Source organism: Manis pentadactyla, chromosome 10 (assembly GCF_030020395.1).
Source record: "Manis pentadactyla isolate mManPen7 chromosome 10, mManPen7.hap1, whole genome shotgun sequence".
Taxonomy (NCBI): domain Eukaryota; kingdom Metazoa; phylum Chordata; class Mammalia; order Pholidota; family Manidae; genus Manis; species Manis pentadactyla.
Genome location: NC_080028.1, coordinates 84298404 through 84319770, shown reverse-complemented (window position 1 = coordinate 84319770; position 21367 = coordinate 84298404). Strand labels below are relative to the sequence as shown.

Genomic DNA, 21367 nt, shown 5'->3' with positions numbered 1-21367 from the left:
TTCCCCAAAGATACTGACCAAGCACTTTTGTACAATAAAGTTTAATCACAATTATAAAAATGTGGCGTTGGGTTTGCACTATTGACATATGTACAATCCAGCCCAACAGGAAATGCCGGCCCCCAACCGTCCTGGCCTGGCTGTGCCAGAGCTCCCAGACACTAGGGTGCAAGGGGGACCCACAGGGTCTGGCAGGAACAGAAGGTGAGGCAGGGTTCCAGGCATGGAGGCCCCAGGACTTGGGGGCACAGGCCCCCCAAGGGGGAGAACATGGCCACTGCCCCTAGAGACCCCTAAACCGGGGAGGGGTGCACACAGGGCACAAAGGGGAAGTCCCCATTAACACAAAGCAAGGAGGCTGTGCAGCCCCCTAAGAACAGGATCTGTACAGGCTGGCACCCCAGGTTTCCACAGGAAACAGCTGCTGGCAGCTACAAAACATTTACAGCTTCTTCTCCGCAAAGAAAAAAAATTAGGAGTTGGGTGGGCAGAGAGGACAGGGGAGGCAGAAGTTGCCTCAAGAGACTGAGGCTCCCTTGCCGGGCTCAGGGGGCCCTCAACCCCATATTTGGAGATGGGGCATGTGGGCCTTGAAGAGCCCACTAAGGCTGAAGGGCTGGGAGCTCAGGGCACCAAGGGGAATAAATAGGGGTGTGGGCACCAGTCCTGCCCACCTCAGTTGAGGGAGCCGCGGCAGCTCTCAGTGCCACACAGACACGGGATCTTGTTGTCCTCCAGTGGAAACTTGTAGTCATAGGTGATCTCCTCATCCACACCAATGGGCTGCTTGGAGTAAATCACAATCTTCTTCTGGGATTCGATGGTGATCACCTTGGCGTAGCAGTTGGGCTGTGGGGAGGGCAGTGTGAGCCACAGCCACCCACCTGCCATAACCACACCCACCCTGCCCAATCCCCTTCCCCAGCATGGCCCACTGTGGCACAACGCACCGTGCAGCAGTGGTTGATGAACCTTGCCAGGTTGCCGCACTTGGTAGCGTCAATAATGGTGTCATGGTCCACCCGAAACAGGTAGCTGCTGCCAATGCCCTCCTGCACATAGCGCTTCTCCCGCATGTCTGCCACCATCTGGTAGGATGTGATGCGGTGGTGAGCGAGCTGCCCCTCAGCTTCCTGTCACACCAGTCCTGACCCCACCAGCCTCTATGATGAGGGTCTGGACAGCTTCCCAGCTACCTAGGCTTGTAGCCCTCTTTGGCTTCCACTAGCCCAAGGTGCTGACGATTGGCTTTGCTTCCAGGAACCCTCCCTCTTATGGCTGGCTCCCCATCCTACACATCCTTGGCTGCCATTCGAACTACACCTAAAGACCCCAGGGAAGTCTGCACTGGTCACTAGGCGGCAACAGCAGCCACTGGCTTCTCCAGCAGTGCCTGCCTGGCTCACAGTGGAGCCCCCAGACTGCTGTGGGGCTGGGGCAGTTCCTAAGATGACAACGGTCATTTTAAGGACTGAATCCTACTCATCCCTTTAGAAAGAGGGTCTTCTAAGGCCCTACAAAACAAATACCCACTGGCTGCTGCTGGTTGTCCATGTTAGGATCCAGGTTCTTGTGTGAAGAGTCAGTGTTATTTCCCAGAAAACAGGATGACAAGTCCTCTGTGCTCTCTCCTTGGGTGATCTGTCTCTCCAGGGGTTCGATGCCAGCTAAGTGGGGGGACTCCTCCCACCTCCCATCTCCAGCCAAGTCCACCTCAGTGGAAGTGCTGGGCTGCATCTTTTAGATGTCCTTTAGTCCCTGGCTTAAACAACACTGTGCTCCCATTGTCCCTGCCTCCCTAGACTACCCCTTTCCCGGCTACCAAAGGCCATTCTTTATTGTAGTTACTTGTTTAGTACCCTAGTAGTAGACATTACTAGTTACTGAAGGAAGGAAAAGAGTCAGGTTTCACTGGGTAAGTCTTAGAGCCAGGATGGTATATAGGGCTTTATACAGAGGGTGGATGGCTTTGTGGGCATCCCATGCTGCCATCATATAGGGGGTTGAGTAGGGGGCCTCACCTGGCGGATGTTCTGACCCACATATTCGATGACCATCTCGTCAGCTGCAATGGGTTCCATGGCAAACAGACCCCACTCGTGGATCCGGCTTCGGCCAAATCGGAGCTTCTTCTTCCGGAACTAGAGAGAAGGCAGGCCATGCTGCTGAACACCTCCCTCAACCTAGCTCCATGCCTTTCCTGCAGACCTCCAAACATGATCTGGCCACTCACCCCCACTCCTACCTATCCCCTAGGGAACTCCATGATGCTGCCTTCAAACTGAGCTGCTCTCCTCCCCAAGTGCTTGCTCCTCACCTTGAGCTGGTTTAGCTTTAGCAGATCACTGTCCATGATGGCTGAGGTGCCGATAGCACTCAGTAGCCGCCGCTGCTCAGACCGGCGCTCCGAAAGCACACGGTTAGTTCCCTGTGAGAAGCAGGACAGGAAGGAGGTAAGTGATAGGAGAAACAATGGAAAGAGGAGGCCAGTGAGTGAAACACTAGGGCGCAGCCTCACCTGCGTGTCTACTCCTTCTAGCTGCCGAGCAGAGACAGGGCACACATCCAGGTACCTGTCCTTTTCCTTCTTGCTGATGGGGTAATAGCCTTCGCTGCGGGCTGAGCCTGTCTGGTGCTCCCGGGGGCCGTCTTGGGGCCGCCGCTTGCGTTTTGGAGTGCTCAGGTTGGTGAGTGCAGGGTGTTAAGGAAGAGAATGGGTTCTTCACTGGTCAGATATCTGAGGCCCCCGCTACCCTCTGAATCCCCAGCCTCAAGGAAAGGGCAGCTGACCTTATCTGGAGGTCCTGTGCATACTCAGTGTCAGGAAGACAGAAAGATGGAGAGAAATAAGACTCAGACCCCACCTTTTTTTCCCAGAAAAACATTGGGAGGCAGAAAAAGGCAAGAGGAAGAGAAAAGTAGCCACAGGAGAAATACCCAGGCTGAACATGGCAAAGGGGACGGGACAGGAAAGGAGATAAACACAGACCAGGAGTGCTCTGTGGACACCCTGGCTGTGCGATCCTGGAGAGGTCCTCTGGGCCAGGCCTACCCTGGAAAGGCCGGTCGCCAGGGCTCAGGATATTGGTGTGATGGACCCAGTGGGTGTCATTGAGCCAGTCAGCCCCGCTCATCTGCTGCAGAAGCTGCTCGTACGTGAGACGCAGGTAGCTCATATCCTCTAAGTCCAGGCCCGAGTTCCAAATGTCGTACAGAATGGTCATCTGCTCAAACTCGCTGCGCGGCTCAAAGGTGGGTGGCGGGGGCAGGGCTGGCCGGTGGTGCCGGGCATGGGAGCGGAGGCTGCGTCTTCGGGCGCCTGCACTATCGCCACTGGTGCCGCTGTCTGACGACTCCGCCCCTGTCTCCTGCCGCGGCCGCGGAGGCCTGGGCTCCTCTGCCTCAGCCACCACCACCTCGGGGGCCTCCAGGACTTCGTCCGCTGGGGAGCTGAACAGCGCCGCAGGAGCGGGAACTGGCTCCAGCAGCCTTGGGGCTGGTGCTGCGGGTGGCAGCTTGATGGCCAGGGCGTAGTTGTGCTCCAGGAGGACGTGGCTGAGCAGGGGACCTGGACGGTCGGCCTTGTCCGATGTCTCTGTGGCCTCTGATTCGTGGCCTACAGGCAGGGTGGCCAGCCCTCGCCGGGCGGGGGTCAATGCCAGGTCAGCCAGCACTGCCAGGTCCACTTCTGTCCCTGGCTCAGCCTCTTCTTCCTCAGTGGTGCGGCCTCGGCCTCCAACCCGGCTCCGACCTCCTCGAGACACCTCCTCGGGCCAGCTCTTGACCAGAGACGCGTGGTCCAGGGGCAGGTTGCGAATGGTCCGCTCCACACCCCGGGGGACTTTGCGGGAAACAGGACCAAGGGACCTGACCTGTGGCAGGGCAGTTGGGGGAGGGTCTGAGGCTGGCGCCTCCTCCACAGCAGAGAAGGAGACAGTTTTCCGGCGTTTCTTGGGTGGGGGCAGGAGGGGGATAGGAGAGGAGGGATGCTCATTGGCGCGGGGGGTGGAAACTGGGGGCCCTGCCGGTGGCTCTGGGGGAGTCTGGGGCACACTGGCAGGAGGCTGTGTGGAACCTGGGGAAAGAAGCACATAGGGAAAGGGTCAGTTTCTTAGCCCACCATCATCAGGCTGAGAGTTGCTTTGCACAGGAGCTTGGCCAGCTGCGAGGGAGTCCACACCCCATCTGCCTTTTAACAGGCTGCACCCACTCTCTCTTCAGCTTCTAATAGACACTCCTGCTCACTCAGGGAACACACTGCCTGCCTCTCATACCTCTCAGCACTATGGGCTCCCTCAACAAGATAGGATTTTACACCTGCTCACTCATATATTCAACAAACATTTACTGAGCACCAACTATGTGTCAGGTATGGGGAAAACACGAGGAGCAGACACTTCCAAAGCCCTCAGAGAGCTTATAGTTCAATGAAGACAATTACATGAAAGAAATGTACAGCCCAAACTCTGAAGAGTGGGGGTGAAGGTGAGGGCTCTAGGGATCAAACAGTTGTACTCTAGCCTTTTTACCAAGACTGGGGGTGACATACTACATCAACAAGTATGCACAGAGACCAAGACTATTTTTGCCAGCTGTTTTATAATGAAGATACAATTAACAGATATGAATCAAAGTATCCATCATTTCTACTACAATATGCTCGTTTAGTGAGGTGAGAAAGATATGATGTAAAAAGCTGAATCTTTGTATTAAAATATCACATAAAATGTGCCTTCCTCCCCACCAACTGCCAAAAAGCATTGGGGATTTGCCTGAGTGGGGAAGGGTGAGGATGTCTCCCTTAAAGAAGCTGTGAGTGAAGCTTAGATCTCAAGGTGGGTCTGGGGAGGGGCTTTAAATAGGCAGTGCACTATCTCCCCAACTAACCCCCTACGCCAGGACAGGGAGCACATCCTCCCTCTGTTGGGACCCACAAGTCTGCTGCTGAGTTTGGGGGTTTCAAAACCACTCAAGACATACATGGCCCTTTCCTGGGGGTAGACCCTGTCCTGCAGACCAGACCCTCTTATCCTAGGTGTCAACCACCCTGACAGGCATGGCCTTTCAGACCCCTGGCCCTTTATTAACATGGATCCTTTCATTTGGAATGCCTCTCCCCTCGCCCATCTGGAAAACTCACAAAAATCGTTTAGACCCAGCTCAATGCCATCTCCTCTGTGAAGGCTTCCTTGACTTCCTCAGATACTGATAATATCTTCCTCTGAGAACCTGAAGGCTGGTGGGTCTTTACTGCCAGTCCTCAGGTTGGCTGCAGCAGACTGACAGCTCATCTTTTGTGCCCAGCACAAATCCAAGCCTTCCACGTAATATATTAACTACTTATTTCATTCTCAAAACCCTAGGAGGTAAAAACCGTTATGAACCCCAGCTTACAGATAAGGAAACTGAGGCACAGAAGTTAATAACCTGCCCAAGGCCACACAGCTGGCAAATGACAGAAGGAATCTGCACTCCAGGCAGCCTTGGTTGTGTTTATGCTTCACGCTGCTCTGGCAGCCCTGCATGAGGACTCATGTCTGGCACTACCACTCACACAACTAAAAGGCAGTGAGTACCAGGCCTCACCCAAGCAAGCAGGGACCAACACGTGTCCACTGCCTTAAGAGATATTCCCCAATCTGGCATCCTGAGCAAGACTCCCAGCCTGTTGTCTCCTGAGGCTCTGGATGCCATCTGGGGTCTTGTCCAGCAGTTAAGTCACACAACAGCAAGTGAGGCCCTGGGTTCCCATTCCAGGCCCTCTCATTTCTCTGAGTCTTCTCATCTTTTCTCCCCTCTACTGTTTTGGGACTGCCTCTCTCTCTGATACATCCTCCCAACTTAGCTCACCGAGCCCTCTGGAAGGCTGGCTCTTGAGGAGAACAAATTCCCCTTCCAGCTCAGTTTCTTCACACAGATTTCCTTTTTGCTCCCTTTTGTGAAGGAAATCTGGACATGCCTTTCATTTAGGGAGACCACTTTTGGGGTACCTCCCCAAAGTCCAGAAGCTCTATTGTGTTACCTGCTCCACTCTCTGCCCCTGACCATCATTAACTGATGACCACCTGACCCAAGCCAGCCCAACCAGAAGCTTCCCTGAGAATAAAGATCTAAGATAGGAGTGGGTCTGTCTTTAGAGGGGGACCTCCTCTGCTGGAATGGAGAAGCAGAGTTAAGCCCATGTGTAGGAGGGAAGAATGCACCAGACCAGAAGATAGATGAAAAGCAACTACTGCAGGCATCCAGGTCTCTGTCTTTGGCTTCCACCAGACAAGTCCTCTCCCAGGCTCCTGCTATTGGGCCACACAGCCCTCTGTTCAGTTGTGTCCTTAGTAACTCAGAGTACCCTATCATTCTCTAAACCAAGGGACCTGCCTGAATCTTCCTTTCCCATCTCTGCCACCTCTACCCAGGGAACTCTGACACTGCTTCTTTACTCAGTTCCCACGTCCCTAGTGACCTCCTTCACTTGTCCTCAACTCCCCTCCACCAGTCCCACCCCTGACCCTGTCAGCCACTACCAGAGCTCCGCCCTGAACCCTTACATTCTGATGCCCTGCTGTCTGACCACAATTCCCCAGATCCTTTCAGTCTACCTTACTGCCCCTTTTCAACTTCCCATCCTCTGTCTACCTCCAGCCCACCACCCTCTTCCCCAATTAACTGCTCTTTTGACCATGCCCAAGCCACAGAAGCTCTCACCCTGTCTTCTTGCCCACTACTTTCTATATCCTTTGTCACCTCCACCTGTAGACCCCCTACCCTGAACCCACCTAACAGCCTGTCTCCTCTCCTCCTTCACTTCCAGTTCCCAGCCACAGCAGATAGGCCGAGCTGCAGGCAGGCCTGGTCTGCATTCATCCTCCCTTCCCATGCTCCCTACATTCCAAGGCTCCTACTACACCCATCCCCCAGTGCACAGCAAATGTCCTTCTCCTCCCTATTGCAGCATGAAGGAGACTTTCAAAGAGGAGCCCCCACCCCACTGCCTCCCCATTTACAGACAGATGTGCATCAGATCCAGGAAGCAGCCCTCCACCTCCCCAGGTATGCCACTCCACTGAGTACTGCTTTCTCTCCTGGTCCACCTACCCACTCCCTCTTTCCTTCCATGTGTGATAGTGCTCACATCTCACCTACTTTGAGAAGCTAACCCTGAATCAACCCTGCATTCTTTTCTTGCTGTCTCTCCAATCCCATCTGGGTAACTTTGAGCATCTCACTAAGCCTCGAATTCCTCACCTGTAAAATGGGAGTAATAAGGATGGTAAAAGGATTGAATGAGAAAATGAATTTGCTATGTGCTAGGCCTGGAGCCTGGCACACAGAAAGTACTCAAAAAATGTTAACTAATATTATTAATCATGACCCTTCAACTTGCTCTTTTCTTTCACAACAATAGCTTATCCTTACAGAACACCAGTTATCTCTGTCACCTGCATTCATTCCTTAACACCCCAAACTTGGCTTCTACTCTACGGATCCACTCTAATGACCTTGATAAGGTTCCGAGTAACCTAACTGCAAATTCAACAGACACTTTTCCTATCTTACCACCTCACTGGTGGCCTCCTGATACAGAACACCCTATCCTTCAGAAATCCTCAGCTCCCTGGTTTCCTGGTCATCTCTCCCATCACTCCTCTTCAGCCTCCTGGCTCCCCTTTGCCCACCTGTCTCTCACAGCCCCCCAGGATAGATGAGTGCACTCACACTGATATCTGTGCTATTCCCAAGCACCTACACCTCATTTCCAGCCTATTGTTCTTTCCAGCCTTCGGATCTATTGATCCAACTGCCTGCTCAATGTTCCTACCTGGAGGTCTCAGAAGCACGTCAAACTCAACACCAATTCTATGTATCAGCTTTCTTTCTAATTCTGGTTCTCCTACTTGAGTTTCCTTTCCTGGTAAGTAGTTCAACCAAGCAGTTCTTCCAAATCTCCATCCCCACCTCCACTCCCTACATCTCACTGTAACCACCCTTGCTGTAGTTCATGTTCTTTGCTTACCATATCCCTTCAAACTTTCTCCTGCATCACCCTACCTCCTCCCCTACCTCTTCCAAATCCCTCCCCCTCCTGCCGAAATGATCTTTCTGAAACACAAATCTGTCCACATTAGTCTTTTTTCCTACTCAGCTGAGAATGAAAGAGTACTACGATTGATGTCCTCTGATCTGTTACTCCCACCGGCTCTTCTGCTACTGGCAAGACTCACGAGAGGCATTTTAGGATTAACGAGAGCCTTGTCTCCTCCTGTCGTGGAGTATGAACCAGAACAGAGTGCAACAAATACTAGGAGGTCTTCATGTGGTCACTCCTATCTTAGACCACAGATTGCCAATAGTATTCAAGAGAGATAGATGTATGGAAGGCCATATGCATCTTTGAATATTTTGAAAACTGAGTTCCTAATTCCATTGTAAGAATACTCCAAGTTAGCACCAAGCTACCAACACTGCTTGCTTATTAACTGCAATAGCCTCTTAATCTGCCTACATAAGCTCTGGGCCCTCTCCAAATTTTTTCTGTACTGCATCTTTTCAAAACACAAATAAGATCTCATCATTCCTCTGATGGCATTCCCCCCCCCTCGAGATAAAGACCAAATTCCTAACATGACCTAGTCATGTTGCATGGCCCAGCCCTTGCTCCCTTCTCCAGTTTCAGCCAACCCAGCTCCCCCTCGCTCTCAACACTCCAAAAGGTTTGCTGTCTTGAATGTCTCCCAACTGCTGTCTCCTCTGCCTTAGGGCCTTTGCACATGCTAACCAGTCCTGCCTGCTAGCTTTGCCTTGGTTTCAGCCCAACAATGCTTCAGCAGGGAAACATTCCCACAGATGTGCTCAGGTTCTCAGAGTTCCCTGTAATTTTCTTTCCTGGTGCTTATCACAGTTTATAGTCACAGGTTTTCTTATGTATGTATTATTCAACTACACTGCCTCTCCCTATGGGCCATAAGCTGCATGGGGGTGAGAACACTGCCTACTGTGCATACCATCATATCCCTTGTACCTCCTCTAAGTAATTGATTAAAAAACATCTATTGCAGAATGAGCAGTTCACTCAACAGGATAAATTATGTGTTATGTGCTATGAGATAACCATTATATGTATAAATCCACAAAGAAAAGACAGAATTAAGATCTTAATTGATGTTGCTAATAGTTGTTTCCACCTATTTGTCCATTTAATCACCTGCAAGTATACACCTACATGTTAAGGAATGGTTTAAGAAAAATAGGAGAAATTTGTTAAACTGAGGATTTTCTCCTTAACTTACTCAGGAAAAGGCCATTCTGTTTTACTTTGCTCAAACATCCTGATCTGGCTCTGTGAACTATTTATGGGAGCATAGTTTGAGTGTGTTGGGCCACAAATGTCTCCAAGTAAGGAGTGAAAGGAGATGTGACTTTTGTCTAACTTTGTATGTTTTCCAACAAAGTCACACATTTGTATGTAATTAACAAACACTGACATCACTGTTCTCATGCAGACAGATACACACACACAGATCAAACCAACAACTCTGTACTACCTACCTACAGGTCTTGCTGGAGACTCCTCCTGTACAGGGAGAGGTGTGACTGGGGAGCCTACAACCCTCTCTGGCTCAGGCTCCTCCGCAGGTGCCGGCAGTGGGGCAGGAACGTCTCTGGGGGGTGGTGATGCTGACAGAATGGTTGCTGGTTGCTCCTCTTCCTCTTCTTCAGAGGAGGACTCAGATGAGGAGGAGGAGGAGGAGGAGGAGGAAGAAGATGTAGATGAGGAGCTGGATGAGCTGCTGCTCTCGGAGTCCGATGTGCTATCATTTTCACCATCTGAGTCAGCATACAGAGAACATTTGGAGGACGAATCGCTTTCCTCATCCTCGCCTGGAAATCCAGAAGGGGCAATCAGGCAAGGTGGGTCCTCACAGGGTTATTCACTGACTCACTACTATGGATATGTTAGGCTCTGTGCCAGGTGCTAGAAGTCCTACCCTCAAAACGCTGAATAACCCCACATTTATTCACAGCATGATAAACCTCAGTATGAAGGGCTAGAGGCATATGGCAAAGGGAAGCCCTGGAGTCTGCCTGGAGGGTCAAGTCAAGGGAAGGCATCCCTGTGAAGACACTGAGTCAGGAAGGACAAGCAGAAGTCCACCAAGAAGACCCCACAAGTGCTAAGAGGGCTAAGCAGGGATGTCAAAGGGAAAAAAAGGTGCCTTTGGAGACTGGCAAGCAGTCTGCTCTAACTGTGGAAGCTTTTCCCAAAGTGGGTCTTAATAGATACTGCCTGGACAATGGATTCTCAAAAAGTATTCCAGAATAAGATTAGTTTAGAAAATGTTACATGCTGTACGCCACTGGGGGATGCTGATTGGAAGGGCTCTAAGAAATTAAGAACTCTGCAGTCTCTGGGGAACACAATTGCATAAACTAGACTAGGAGGTGGTGGCTTGGGAGGGGTCTGAAGAATGGCAAGACAGAGCTGAATAAGCAGAAGCTAGATCATAAATGACCTAAAGTGTCAGGCTGAGGAGTCACCTTGTGGAAAACAGGGAGCCAAGAAGACTTTATGGAGAGAAGTAACAGGGTCAAGTGTACATTTTAGGAAAGAGAATTCTATCATCAGGTTGGAAAATGGACTGGAATGGAGAGGGAGGATGAAACAGAGACAGGGAGATCAGTCAGAAGCACTGCAGACTCCAGGTGAGAAAGACAGGATGGCAGGAACCAAGGAGGTGGCAAATTCAAGAAGCCCTGAGGCAGTGAAGCTGACAGGAACTAGTAACCAAATGGATGTGTCAGGGTCTGCACACCTCATTTGTAGCAGGAGACCTTGCCCTCTGCTTTCCCAAAAGAGGCGCTCTCAGATCATCATTCTCACCATGTGGCCTCTGCTGAAATAGCACCCCTCAGAGGTGCTCTTTCTCCCTCAGACAGTCCTTCCCCAGTTTCCCTCCTGTCATTCTCTACCCCATTAAACTATTTTATCTTCTTCAGTACACCTCTATCATAAGTGCTATTGTTCATTCACTATTTATCAAGTCTCCTCCTCCCCTCCAACTGAGTACAAACTCCACAAAAGCAGGAACCACATCTGTCTTGGTCACTGTTGAGTCTCCAATATCTAGAACAGTACCTGGCACAAAGCATGGGGCTCAATATTTATTTCTGAACAAATGAGTGAAAAGAAAGATGAAACTATGTTCCCAAGCCTCAAAAACATAAAACAAACAGGTGTTCAACTGAATAACAGAATTATGTCTGGCAACGGTAGCTCTTGGGAGGGTAAAAAGGAGGCATGGCTCAGTGGCTGGGTGGAAAGGCAGTCTGGTAGCATCAAGGGACAGAAGAAGAAAGCAGTCTCTTATCTCAAGGGCTTGGGAAAATAAACAGGCTCTGCTGGGCTGTCTTCAGAGGAGAGCCGTGTTTCAGTAGCAGAGATTAAGTAGGAGGAAGCACTGTGGGTATGGGGGTTATCGTTTACAAATGGGCAGAGGGTTCCAAAGGCTGGGGATAAAAGACAGTTGCTTTGGGGGAGGGAAAAGGTGGCCAATAAACCCAGCAGGAAGGGTTATGTGGGCTCGGGAAGGGGCTAGACAGGTGGCCGAATCCTTTCTTCCTCAAGCCAGAATTCTACTGTATTCTGTCTATGCTTACCATCTGAAGCTTCTGTCTCCTTCTTTACGGCGTCCATGGCTTCCTCATGCTCTTCATCTTCCTCATCTTCCTCATTGTCCTCCTCATCCTTAAGGAGAAGGACAAATGAAGGACTAACAGGAAGAGGACAACTGATTCTCCAGGAGGCAGGGCTTCCTGGGCTCCAGCCTGGAGAGAAGATGGCTATGGGGACAAGGACTCAGAAAGTAGGCCTTTGGCAGGATCTAGATGTCATGGCCCCTCACCTTCTCTGAGGAGGACTCCTGAGATGCTTCCTCCCCTTCACTGTCCAGAGCAAAGGATTTGCGATGTTTGCCCTGGGTCTTGCTTCGCTCTTCTTCTCGCTTTGGGGGCTTGGTCCCTGGACGTCCTGGCTCTCCAACTTCCTTCTCTCGCTCAGGGTCTAGGCCCAGGTGAAGGCAGGAAGGGAAAATTACCATCGGCAATAACAGTTACTGTTCCCCTGCCCTGTGAAAGGAGCTTTGCATACACCATGACTGACCTTCCTGACAATCCCACAAGACAGACCTCATTTTTCAGAGTTACGTAACATTATATCTCATATATATATATAACTTAAATATACTGCACCCACTTTATCTTTCATCCTTTTCTGGGTGGGGTTATGCCTGGCCCAAGAAAATAGTACTAAGGCCAATGGGTCTCCAGGGAGGCCAACTAGATTCAAAAAGAAGTTTCCCAGCCATGTAAACTGTCAGCTATAGCTCAGACTTAGATAAACTGGCAGGAAGTTCATAGGAAAGCTTAAGCATTAGATGGCAAACTTGGGTAAATGACCTGTTTAAACCATGAAATTTTGGGATTCCAGAAGCTGAAGTTATTATTTCTATTTTGCAGGGGAAAACTGAAATAGTGGAAATTTCAATCAGCCTATCAGAGTAAGAACCACTAAAATATAGGGAAAACCTTGTCTGAAGCTCCTCACACCTCACAGAACTGATTTTAACTCTGTACCAAAAACTACACTTGCCTCTTTGCCTTCAACATGCCTTTGCTCTTCATTCCTGCATCTTGCCTTCCTATCGGAAGCCGAGCAACCTTTTCCCTTTCTTCTTCCACCTGACCTTCTACTTACCATCTTCATCTTCCTCAGCTGGAGTGGAAGGTCGGGGCCTCTTTTCCTCACTGGCCTCTGAGATCTCCGAAGGCTCTTTTCGCTTTACCTGTGGGATGAGAAGAGACAGAGTCCATTATGAACTCAAACCACCCCTAGTGGGTTCCCAGTGAACCCTACCCCAAGGAAGAGGAGGCCCCTCCCCATCTCCCCACCTTACTAGGCAAAGTCACAGTTCAGAGTACCTTGAAAGAAGGCAGCCGCAGGGCCCCTCGCAGCCCTGACCCAAAGGCAAAGGCCTCGATGCCTGTGGTACCCCCGCTCTTGGCCCAGTCAACGAGGGATAGCAGGCCTGGCTCTTTGAGCTTTGTCTTCTCTTTATCCTCCTCCTTGGCTTGCTGTTTGGCTGCATTCTGGAATGGCTGCAGGCAGTAGGGGGACTGAGCCCCAGAACCCAGGTGCTCCCTCCTGCCTCCTGCCTGAGAACTACTCCCAGGCCCCGGGAATACAGAAATGCATCTATTCACTTCACCATTTGGCACACATCTAAGCCACCTCTTACTCCCCCAGCACCAGCCCTGGTACAAGCAATTTTTCTCAGAAGTTTGCTCATTTAGTCCATGAGCCTTATGAAACAGCCACTATTATTCTCACTCTACAAATGGAGACCCTAAAGATTGAGGCCCAGAGAGATGAAGGGCCTTGTCCACCACAATTTACCAAGTGGGGCCAGAACAAAGCTCTTCTGACTCTTGGGCTCCTGCTTTTCTACTCTTCTTTGTGCCCCAATTCCCCTGCCCAACTAGTTTGTCCCACTGAGTGCCCTCAGTCTCTCTCTCCACTTGCCTTGACCATGTCTACTCTCTTTTGAGCTGTATGTAGCCTAGAGAAGCCACGGGCTTATTACTCCAATGAAGCCCCAGGTTTCCCCAGTCCCAGGCACTGGGCCTCACCTTGGCCTTCTCTTCCTTGCTCTCCCACCACTGGTCAAAGGCTCCAAAGGCCACATTCTCCACCATCTTGCGGTTGAGGTCTCGTTGCATGATGCTCTTCATCTCTTGGACTAGGGTGGCCAGCACACGGCCCACAGTGCCTGCTGTTGGTAGCGCCTTGCCCTCTGCCAGCTCTGCTTCCTCCCTGGGAGGCAGCCGGGCCTCTTCTCCGGAGACTGAAGAGGAGGGCAGGGGCTCAGCTGCCATGGGCAAAGGCAGGTGGTAGGCCTCTCGGGAGTATGCCCCTCGGCCTTCTTGCCCTTGCGTGTACAGAGCATAGGGTAAGCCATAGGCTGCCTCTTGTGGGGGTGGGAATGGAAGGAAGGCCTCCCCAAAGGCCCCACCAGGAGGACCAGGCGAGGCGGCAGTCAATCCCTTGCCCTGCCGCAGCTGGTGGAGCCGAGTTAACATCTGGGTCTGCATCTGGAAGGACATGGGCATCCCTCCCCACTGAGCCCCTAGTCGATCCATGAGCTCCAGGGAGTTCACAAAGTCATAGATGTGAGGTGGGGGTGGAGGAGGTGGGGGGTACTCAGGGGGTGGTGGCCCATCAGGTCGGGGTGGGAGGAGGTAGGCAGGCTGGTGGGGAGGATAACCAAGGGGAAGGGAAGCTAGGTAGGGAGGGGGTGGGGGAGGTGGAGGGGGAGGCTGTTGGGGGGGTGTTGGGGCCGGAGGGGGTGAGCCACCCCTGTCATCGTCGGAGATCTCCATGTCCTCTCCAGAAGAGCATGGAGAAGCCTGCAGGGATGCAGAGGAGGGTCACAGAAAGCTTCTGCCTGTTCCCTGGACTTTTCCTCAATCCCTTCCCTCTGCCCCTGGGCCCAACCCTGCCTCCCAGATCCCAGGCACCTCTGCTGGCTGACCCCAACCTCACCTGGTTCTGTCCGTTGGCCTTGGGAGACTCCCTTGTAGCCCCTGGTTCCCCACCTGTAGGTGCCACATCCTCAAAATTAGCTGGGGCTGGAGGGGGTGTGCAAGGCCCATGACCTGATCCAGAAGGCACCTCACTCCCTGTGTCCCTAGTCCCAGGGCCTGGGGTACTGTTTTCTTCCTCTTCCTCTGTGTCGGAGGCCAGGAAAGAAAACTTAGAGCGCTGTTCCTTCAGCAACATCTCGATGCGGGAATCCAGGCTGCTGTGTTGAGCGAAGGGCACACTCTCATTGGTGGCCTCTGGGGCTGGGGAGCCGGAACGGGCGGGTGAGGCTGGGCGTGGGGAGGTCCGAGATTCATCTCTCTCAGGACTGGCCGCTGCCACATCCCCACCTCCACCAGGTTCTGGAGGCTCGGTGGGTGGAGCCTCTGAGGCAGGAGGCCGATAGTCCTGGTCAGTGGGCCGGCTGGGCTCAGGGGGCAAGTAGGAGGTGTAGGAAGGTGGGAAACGCTCAGCTGTATTTTCAGCAAAAGGAACCCCAGGGGGTTCCTCCCGAGTTGCCCGACGGGGTGGGTAGGAAGCATGGCGTTGGTAGCGATTCCAACTTTCGTAATACGCAGGGTAGTTTGAGTCAGTACCACGAAAATGAGAGGATGAAGAAGAGGACGACGAGGAGGACGAAGACAATGAGGAGGAAGAGGAAGAGGATGAGGCGGTGGCTGCAGTGCTGGCAGAGATGACTGCAGAGGTGGTTGTGGGGGCTGAGGGTGCAGAGAAGTGGCGGCGGGAAAAGGAATCTTGGTAGCTGTTTTCTGACCGCCGGGGCTTGAAGGAGGTTGAAGAGGTGCTGGAGAAAAAGTGTGGGAGTTAGTGGGATTCAGCTGTGTGTGACCAAACCCCAGTGTCTGGGCTCTCAGCACCCAAATCCTCTCTACACTGCCCCCAACAGCAAGACCTAAATGCTGTTGGGTTCCTAGCAAGAGAATAAGTTCCCAGAAGACAGGGATTTGTTGGTTGAATCCACAGAGAAACAAGACAAATTACTCCTAACTCCCTCTTAGGGACTCTGTGTTTCTTCTTCCCAGTGGAAGGTCCCAGAATCGGGGTCCCAGAGGGTGTTCACTCTGCACCTGCTGGAGTAGGCAGAGTCCTGAGAGTAAGGGGTGCTGCTCCGAGACGTATAGGGGGTTCCTTGAGAGGACTGAGGAGTGAACTGGCCAAAGGAAGATGGGGTGTCTTGTCGGCTGCTGGAGAAGCTTGTTTCCTGGGAGCAGGGGGTGCCATTGCCAGGAGTGCCCACCACAGCAGTGCCTGCTGGGTAGGCAGCTGTGTCGGAGGAGGAGCGGCGGCGGGATTCAGTCTGGAGAGACTGAAGCAAAGAAAAAGGAAATGAGATCAAGTACAATTTGACAACTCACCCTTGCCCAAACCAAGAATCCTATATCCCTGTCTTTTGAATGCATCTAGGCATCTTTTCTTGGCTCTTCCTATACTTAACAACAATGTCCAGAACCTCCCAAAGACTGCTCCTAGCATCCAAACACCGTGCCCACATGGCTAGGGCTATAGCAACTGTAAGTTTCTCACCATCTCAGTGGCTGCACCAGAGCCCTGGAACTTCTCACTCAAGGCTTTGCCCCCCGTGGGCACTGTCTGAGGGGTGTAGGAGCCATTGACTATCAATTCATAGTACTTCATTCGTTGTTGTCCTGGTGGGAGGAAAATGGGACCAAGAGAGTCAGATGGAGGAAAGAACTCCTTCCTGATTTGGTATTCCCACTTCTTTTATAGGCCTCAAGTTTCCTATGATATCCTAGAGTCCTGGGTTCAGGGATTTCAGTTATTTCTACCTTATCCCCATCTTTGTGATCTTCTACCCCATCTCTACCTAATAACTACTATAACTAACTTAAAACAAGACACTTCATAGTTTATAAAAACACTTCTACTATGTGCATTACTGCATTGGAAGATCAGGAGAGGGAAGCATCAGTGCCCCTATTTTATAGACTTAAAGCTGACCTGCACAAAGTCACAAAGCTGTTAGTGGCAGAACTGGAATTCAAACCCAGGTCATCTGATGCTAGATCCCAACACACTCTTTATCCTACAAATTAAAGGTTGCCAAATGGCACCCTGAGGGCTAAATCCAACCCACAGTTGTTTTATTTGCCCTACACAATCACTTAGAAAAATTTGGGGCAGGGGATGCAACATTTCAAAACCATGAGATTTCACACCACAGCCTAGATTCTGGGTTTAATAAAAAAAAAAGAAACCCCAGATTATCTGGCAATATTAATCCTCATTCCCATTTGCAAACTGGCTAATGCCAACTGGCTAATGCCAACTAAGAGCTGCATCCTTCAGACGGCACTGTATTCCACAGTATGCCACAATCCCCATGCCTCCCTATTGCTCAACACACAAGTCCAGACTGCTGCACTCACCTACTAACAGGTCTCTCATTCTCAATCCAAACTTCAAAACCTGGTATTTTGGAGAATTTGGTGTCAAAACCTGACATGAGCTGAGACTATTTACTATACCTCTCATTCATCTTACCTAGCATGACCCTTACCTAGCATGACCCTCTGTATGTTCTCGTACAAATAGTCATGAGCTAGACCACAGGGTGCTGTGCTAACCTGCAAGAGATTATACACAAACAAACCACACAGATACCATCCCACTACAGAACTCCAATTTCAGAAACACGTCTGGCCCCAAAAGTTTCAGATGAATAATCATGAACCTGATGAACTTGCCTGCCTCAGCAGACATTTGCATGGACAACCTCTGCTGGGGCCCAACCCTGGGTAGCAAGCAAGAAAGCCCTCACCTTTGATGTCAAGCTGGGCATGGATGATGTTGCCCATGACGGAGGTAAGGTGGAGGTTTTTGACTGTTTCCTTGGCTCCCCGAGTGCTAGTGAAGAGCACGCGGGCCAGGCCCAGGTGCTTGCGAGTACGGGGATGAAGAAGGATCTCTACCTCTTCCACCTCACCATACTTTCGGCACATCTCCTTCAGGAAGGTCTCTCGCACGTTGTCATTCAGTCTTGCGAAAGTCACTTCCTTCAGTGGGATCTGTCCGATATAGAACTCATCCAGCTGTGGAGAGGACAGGAGTCTTAGGTCTGGGGTCTCAATACTAACCACTGTTCCTTTGCCCTTTGGGAGACTTCAGTGAAATCCATGAGGTTGAGATAGGACTGGGAAATTATAAGGCAAAGGAATGGGGAAGGGGACCCACCAAGGGATACATCAGTCTGACTCTCTCTTCCCTGAATTCTTCTTAACAACAGGACAATGGCAAGAACCAGAAAAAGAAATGTGTAAATTTAGGAATAAACAAATGGGAGGAACAAGTTGTAGGGAAATAATTCACTAGCTCAGCTTTTATTATGTGATTATCATTGACCAGGCGCTAAGAACACAAAGATGAAAAAAGGAGATTTGTGTTCAGAGAAATAGACGAGACAGACATACACAATCACATGACACAAATGTCAGCAGAGGTGTACACGAGGTGTTTGGGAGCCAAGAGAAGGTAATCACCCCAGGGTAGAGGCAGGGGAGAATCTATAAAGATGATGTCATTCATATTGGGCTTTTCAGATAAACAGGCGATAACTAAAATGACAGTACTTGGTGGGTATGGAACTATAAAATAAGTTGGCATTTTCCAGAAACTGTAAAGCATACTGTAGGATGGAACACAGGTATGCAGTAACAAGGCAGGAGATGAGGCTTGGCCAGATCAATAATCATATGGGCCAGTGCACAAAAACACAACTTGGCAACAAAAGTAAAATAAGAGAACAGTAAAATCAAAAAGACAAATGACAGCAGAGTAGAGCATGAAATGGAGAAGAGAATGGAGGCAAGGAAACCGGGTAAAATGAATATAAGAGTGCATTAAAGAAATGGCAATAGAAATAGAAAAATTAAGATAAAAAGGAAACATGTTTAGGAAAAAGCAGCAGTACAACTTGGTGACAGATTATATGATGGATAAAAGAGGAGACTCATGACTCCCAGATAGAATTCTAGTTTATGCTGAAGAGTAGATGGTGCTTCCATTAATCAGTAAAGGGAAAATGGAAGTGAGAGCAGGATAAGGAGGTAAAGATAATTTCTTTTAGATCTTTTGAGTTTGCAATGTCTGTGGGGCATCCAGACAGAGCTACGCTTATACCAGGCAGAGAAATTTAGAGTTCAAGAGACTGATCTCAGCTGGAAACAGATTTGGAAGTCATCAACATTTCAGTAACAAAGTCATGACTGTCAAAGAGATTGTCCAAAGAATGTGTACCAAGATGAGAATAAAAGGGGTTGGGGAAACCCTGCAAGATATTTACTTTAAAAAGAAGAAAAAAACCTGTGAAGGAAACTAGGAACCACCTAGTCTTTTAGGCAGAGTCCAAAGCCTGATGAATATCCAGCCTACACAGCAAATGGGCTCCTCTGAGGAAACAAGATGGAGTTCCAAATGGCCAAATGAGAGATGAGAAACAGGACTCCAGTGATAGAGTCCCTGGCCTTGCTACTCCCCTTAATTGAGAAACTGAGCATTATACCAGGGTACCGTCACTCCACGCACTGTCTAGAAGTATACAGTGATAGGTATAGCAGCTAAATCTGTCTTCACTTCATCCTTCAATATGTCAACACTCCTACTTGGAACACCTCACCTATGCCTTTCTAGAAAATAAATATACCTCCTGTCCAGAACAACTCAGTCTCAGCCTCAGAGATTGTTAGATCTAGTTGTGGTCCTTTCACTGGCAAACCCCTTGTATTAGGTCATGCTAAGACTAGGCTGCCATGATGGATCCTCCACACCCTCCAAGGGCCACCACACCAAGAGATCTGCAGACACATACCTTAAACTTAGGGACTGGGAGGGAAAAATCTCTATTTTTGGACCTGACATGGCAACGGGGATCTTGGAGGTCTTCAACTGGTATATACTTTGAGTCCTAGGAAGGAAAGCATGAAAAGAAAGATAGTTCAAGGTGAAACCACGTTGTTGAGCTCTAGGAAGCCCAACTGGAGACTCATATGCAAAAAGATCTGGGCTCTGCTTGCCCACTTTTAAACAGGCAGGTTATGGGTATGGGAGTTCTAGGTGCTGAACAGAAGTAACAGAAGAAAATGGGGCCTGGAGTTTCCTAGAGGGCAAGAAAAGGCCTGGGCCACTCACGTTGACACTGAAGTGAATTCCATCATAGCGGTACACCTTTTGAGAAGGTCTGCGCAAGGCAGGGTCCAAGGCAGGATCCACGATGAGCTTGTAGTTCCGCCACTGGAAGCTCGGGGCCTTCTGCCCATCTCCCCCACCTTCCTGATCCATCTTTGCTCATTTACACTGTTAGCAAAAACAAAAACACAAGGGGGTTCAGGACTTGGGCCTGACTCCCTTGTTGCCCATCGTTGACTAGCCCAGACTCCAGGTTCTCGCAACACCCCACTTTCCAGCTCACCGAGACCCGTGGTTCCCCAGATTTTCCCCCAAGTACCCTGTTTCACCACAACACCCCATTCTCCCTCCACCTCTCAACTCTCCCCTCAGGCCTCCAGGCCCATCTCGTGCCCCCTTACCTTCCCGCTCTCCCTAGCGCGCGCCCCACTTGGCCTCAGCGCAAGACCCCTCCCCCGCCCCCTGGTAGGCCCCGCCCCCTCCCGCCTCCTCACCGGCCATCGGCCCGGGCCAAGCCCGGCTCCCGCTCCCACACACCCGCTCCGGTCCCCGCGCCCCGATCCTCTGGCCAAGAGGTGGCACCTCTTTGGGGCGTTGGAAACACCGCGAGACCGAGACCGAGACCCGGCTTCGGCCCCGAATCGGGCGGGGGGAGGTTGGGGGAACGCGCGCCGCTGCCCTCCCCTCCCGCCCCGGCGCATTCTGCCCCTCCATCCCTGCGCACGCGCGGCGCAGCCTCACTCACCCGCGAGCGGCGAGCGGCTCCCCCTCCCCCCACCCCGCGCGGCACCTCAGCTGCGCGAGGCGGCGGCAACGGCGGCGGCAGCGCGAAACCCGGCCCCGCAGTGGTGGCGGTGGCGGCGCCCCCCACCACCACCTCCCCGGCGCCCGCACCAAACACCACCGCCACCTGCGCGAGGCCCAGCGAGCGCTGCGTATATATTCGCACTTTCGCTACGGGCACCGCCGGGAGACCCACGGGGCCGAGGATAGCAGCTTCGCCTCGGCCGACGCTTTGTAAGGCTCAAGAGTTGCAGCTCAGGGAGCTTGGAGATTGGCCGCATTCCCTGGAGAGTGGGCTTCACCATGAATATCCAGTTGCTCAGGCCTGGGGTCCTTGACGAATCGGCGACGACGAAAGCAGCGACCAGTCCCTCAGGAAAAGGAGGCGGGGAGGAGGGGAGGAGACCAGCCAGAGCTGGGGAGATTTGAGTGGCGCGTCGAACAGGCGCAGATTCGTCAGGCGGGCGGGGCGAATCGGTGGACAGGATGCGCGCTCCTTTGCTCCTCTTCCCTGCCCCTTTCTTAAGCGGCCAAAGGTCTAAAAGGCTGCAGAATCGAGAGAAGTCCCGGTCTCAGCTGTCGCCTCCTTTCACCCGGCTCGATGAAGTCAAGAAAGTAATGCCTGATTAACCAAGCCCTGTTAACAGAGTCGGTCACTTTTTCCTGGATCTTTCACTAGCCCAACTCAGAGGACTGCCGAATTCCGACCCGGGGAAATGGCTACAGTCCAAACCTCTCGAAGTGCGATGAGAATTTTCGGCCCAGTATAGAGGAGCCCAAGTAATTCTG

The 21367-nt window shown here is 51.3% G+C and overlaps 1 protein-coding gene across 2 annotated transcripts; it reads right to left on the bottom strand.

The window, feature by feature from the left end:
* Positions 1 to 29: 29 nt before the first annotated feature.
* On the bottom strand, positions 30 to 21207 carry SETD1A (SET domain containing 1A, histone lysine methyltransferase). 2 transcript variants are annotated; one of them, XM_036927245.2, is made up of 19 exons: positions 20541 to 21207; positions 19799 to 19963; positions 19479 to 19574; positions 17433 to 17703; positions 16178 to 16299; positions 15721 to 15959; positions 14594 to 15437; positions 13681 to 14457; positions 12973 to 13149; positions 12749 to 12836; positions 11898 to 12055; positions 11653 to 11740; positions 9544 to 9822; positions 3086 to 4075; positions 2519 to 2691; positions 2318 to 2428; positions 2022 to 2141; positions 951 to 1088; positions 30 to 849 (listed from the first exon to the last, which is right to left on the bottom strand). In XM_036927245.2, the coding sequence occupies exons 2-19, from the start codon at positions 19946 to 19948 to the stop codon at positions 676 to 678; spliced, it is 4995 nt and encodes a 1664-aa protein (XP_036783140.2). In that variant the 5' UTR covers positions 19949 to 19963; positions 20541 to 21207; the 3' UTR covers positions 30 to 675. The 2 variants fall into 2 exon arrangements, with proteins under 2 accessions (XP_036783140.2, XP_036783136.2); XM_036927241.2 differs by having other exon boundaries at positions 32 to 849; positions 9544 to 9876.
* Between the last annotated feature and the right edge of the window lie 160 nt (positions 21208 to 21367).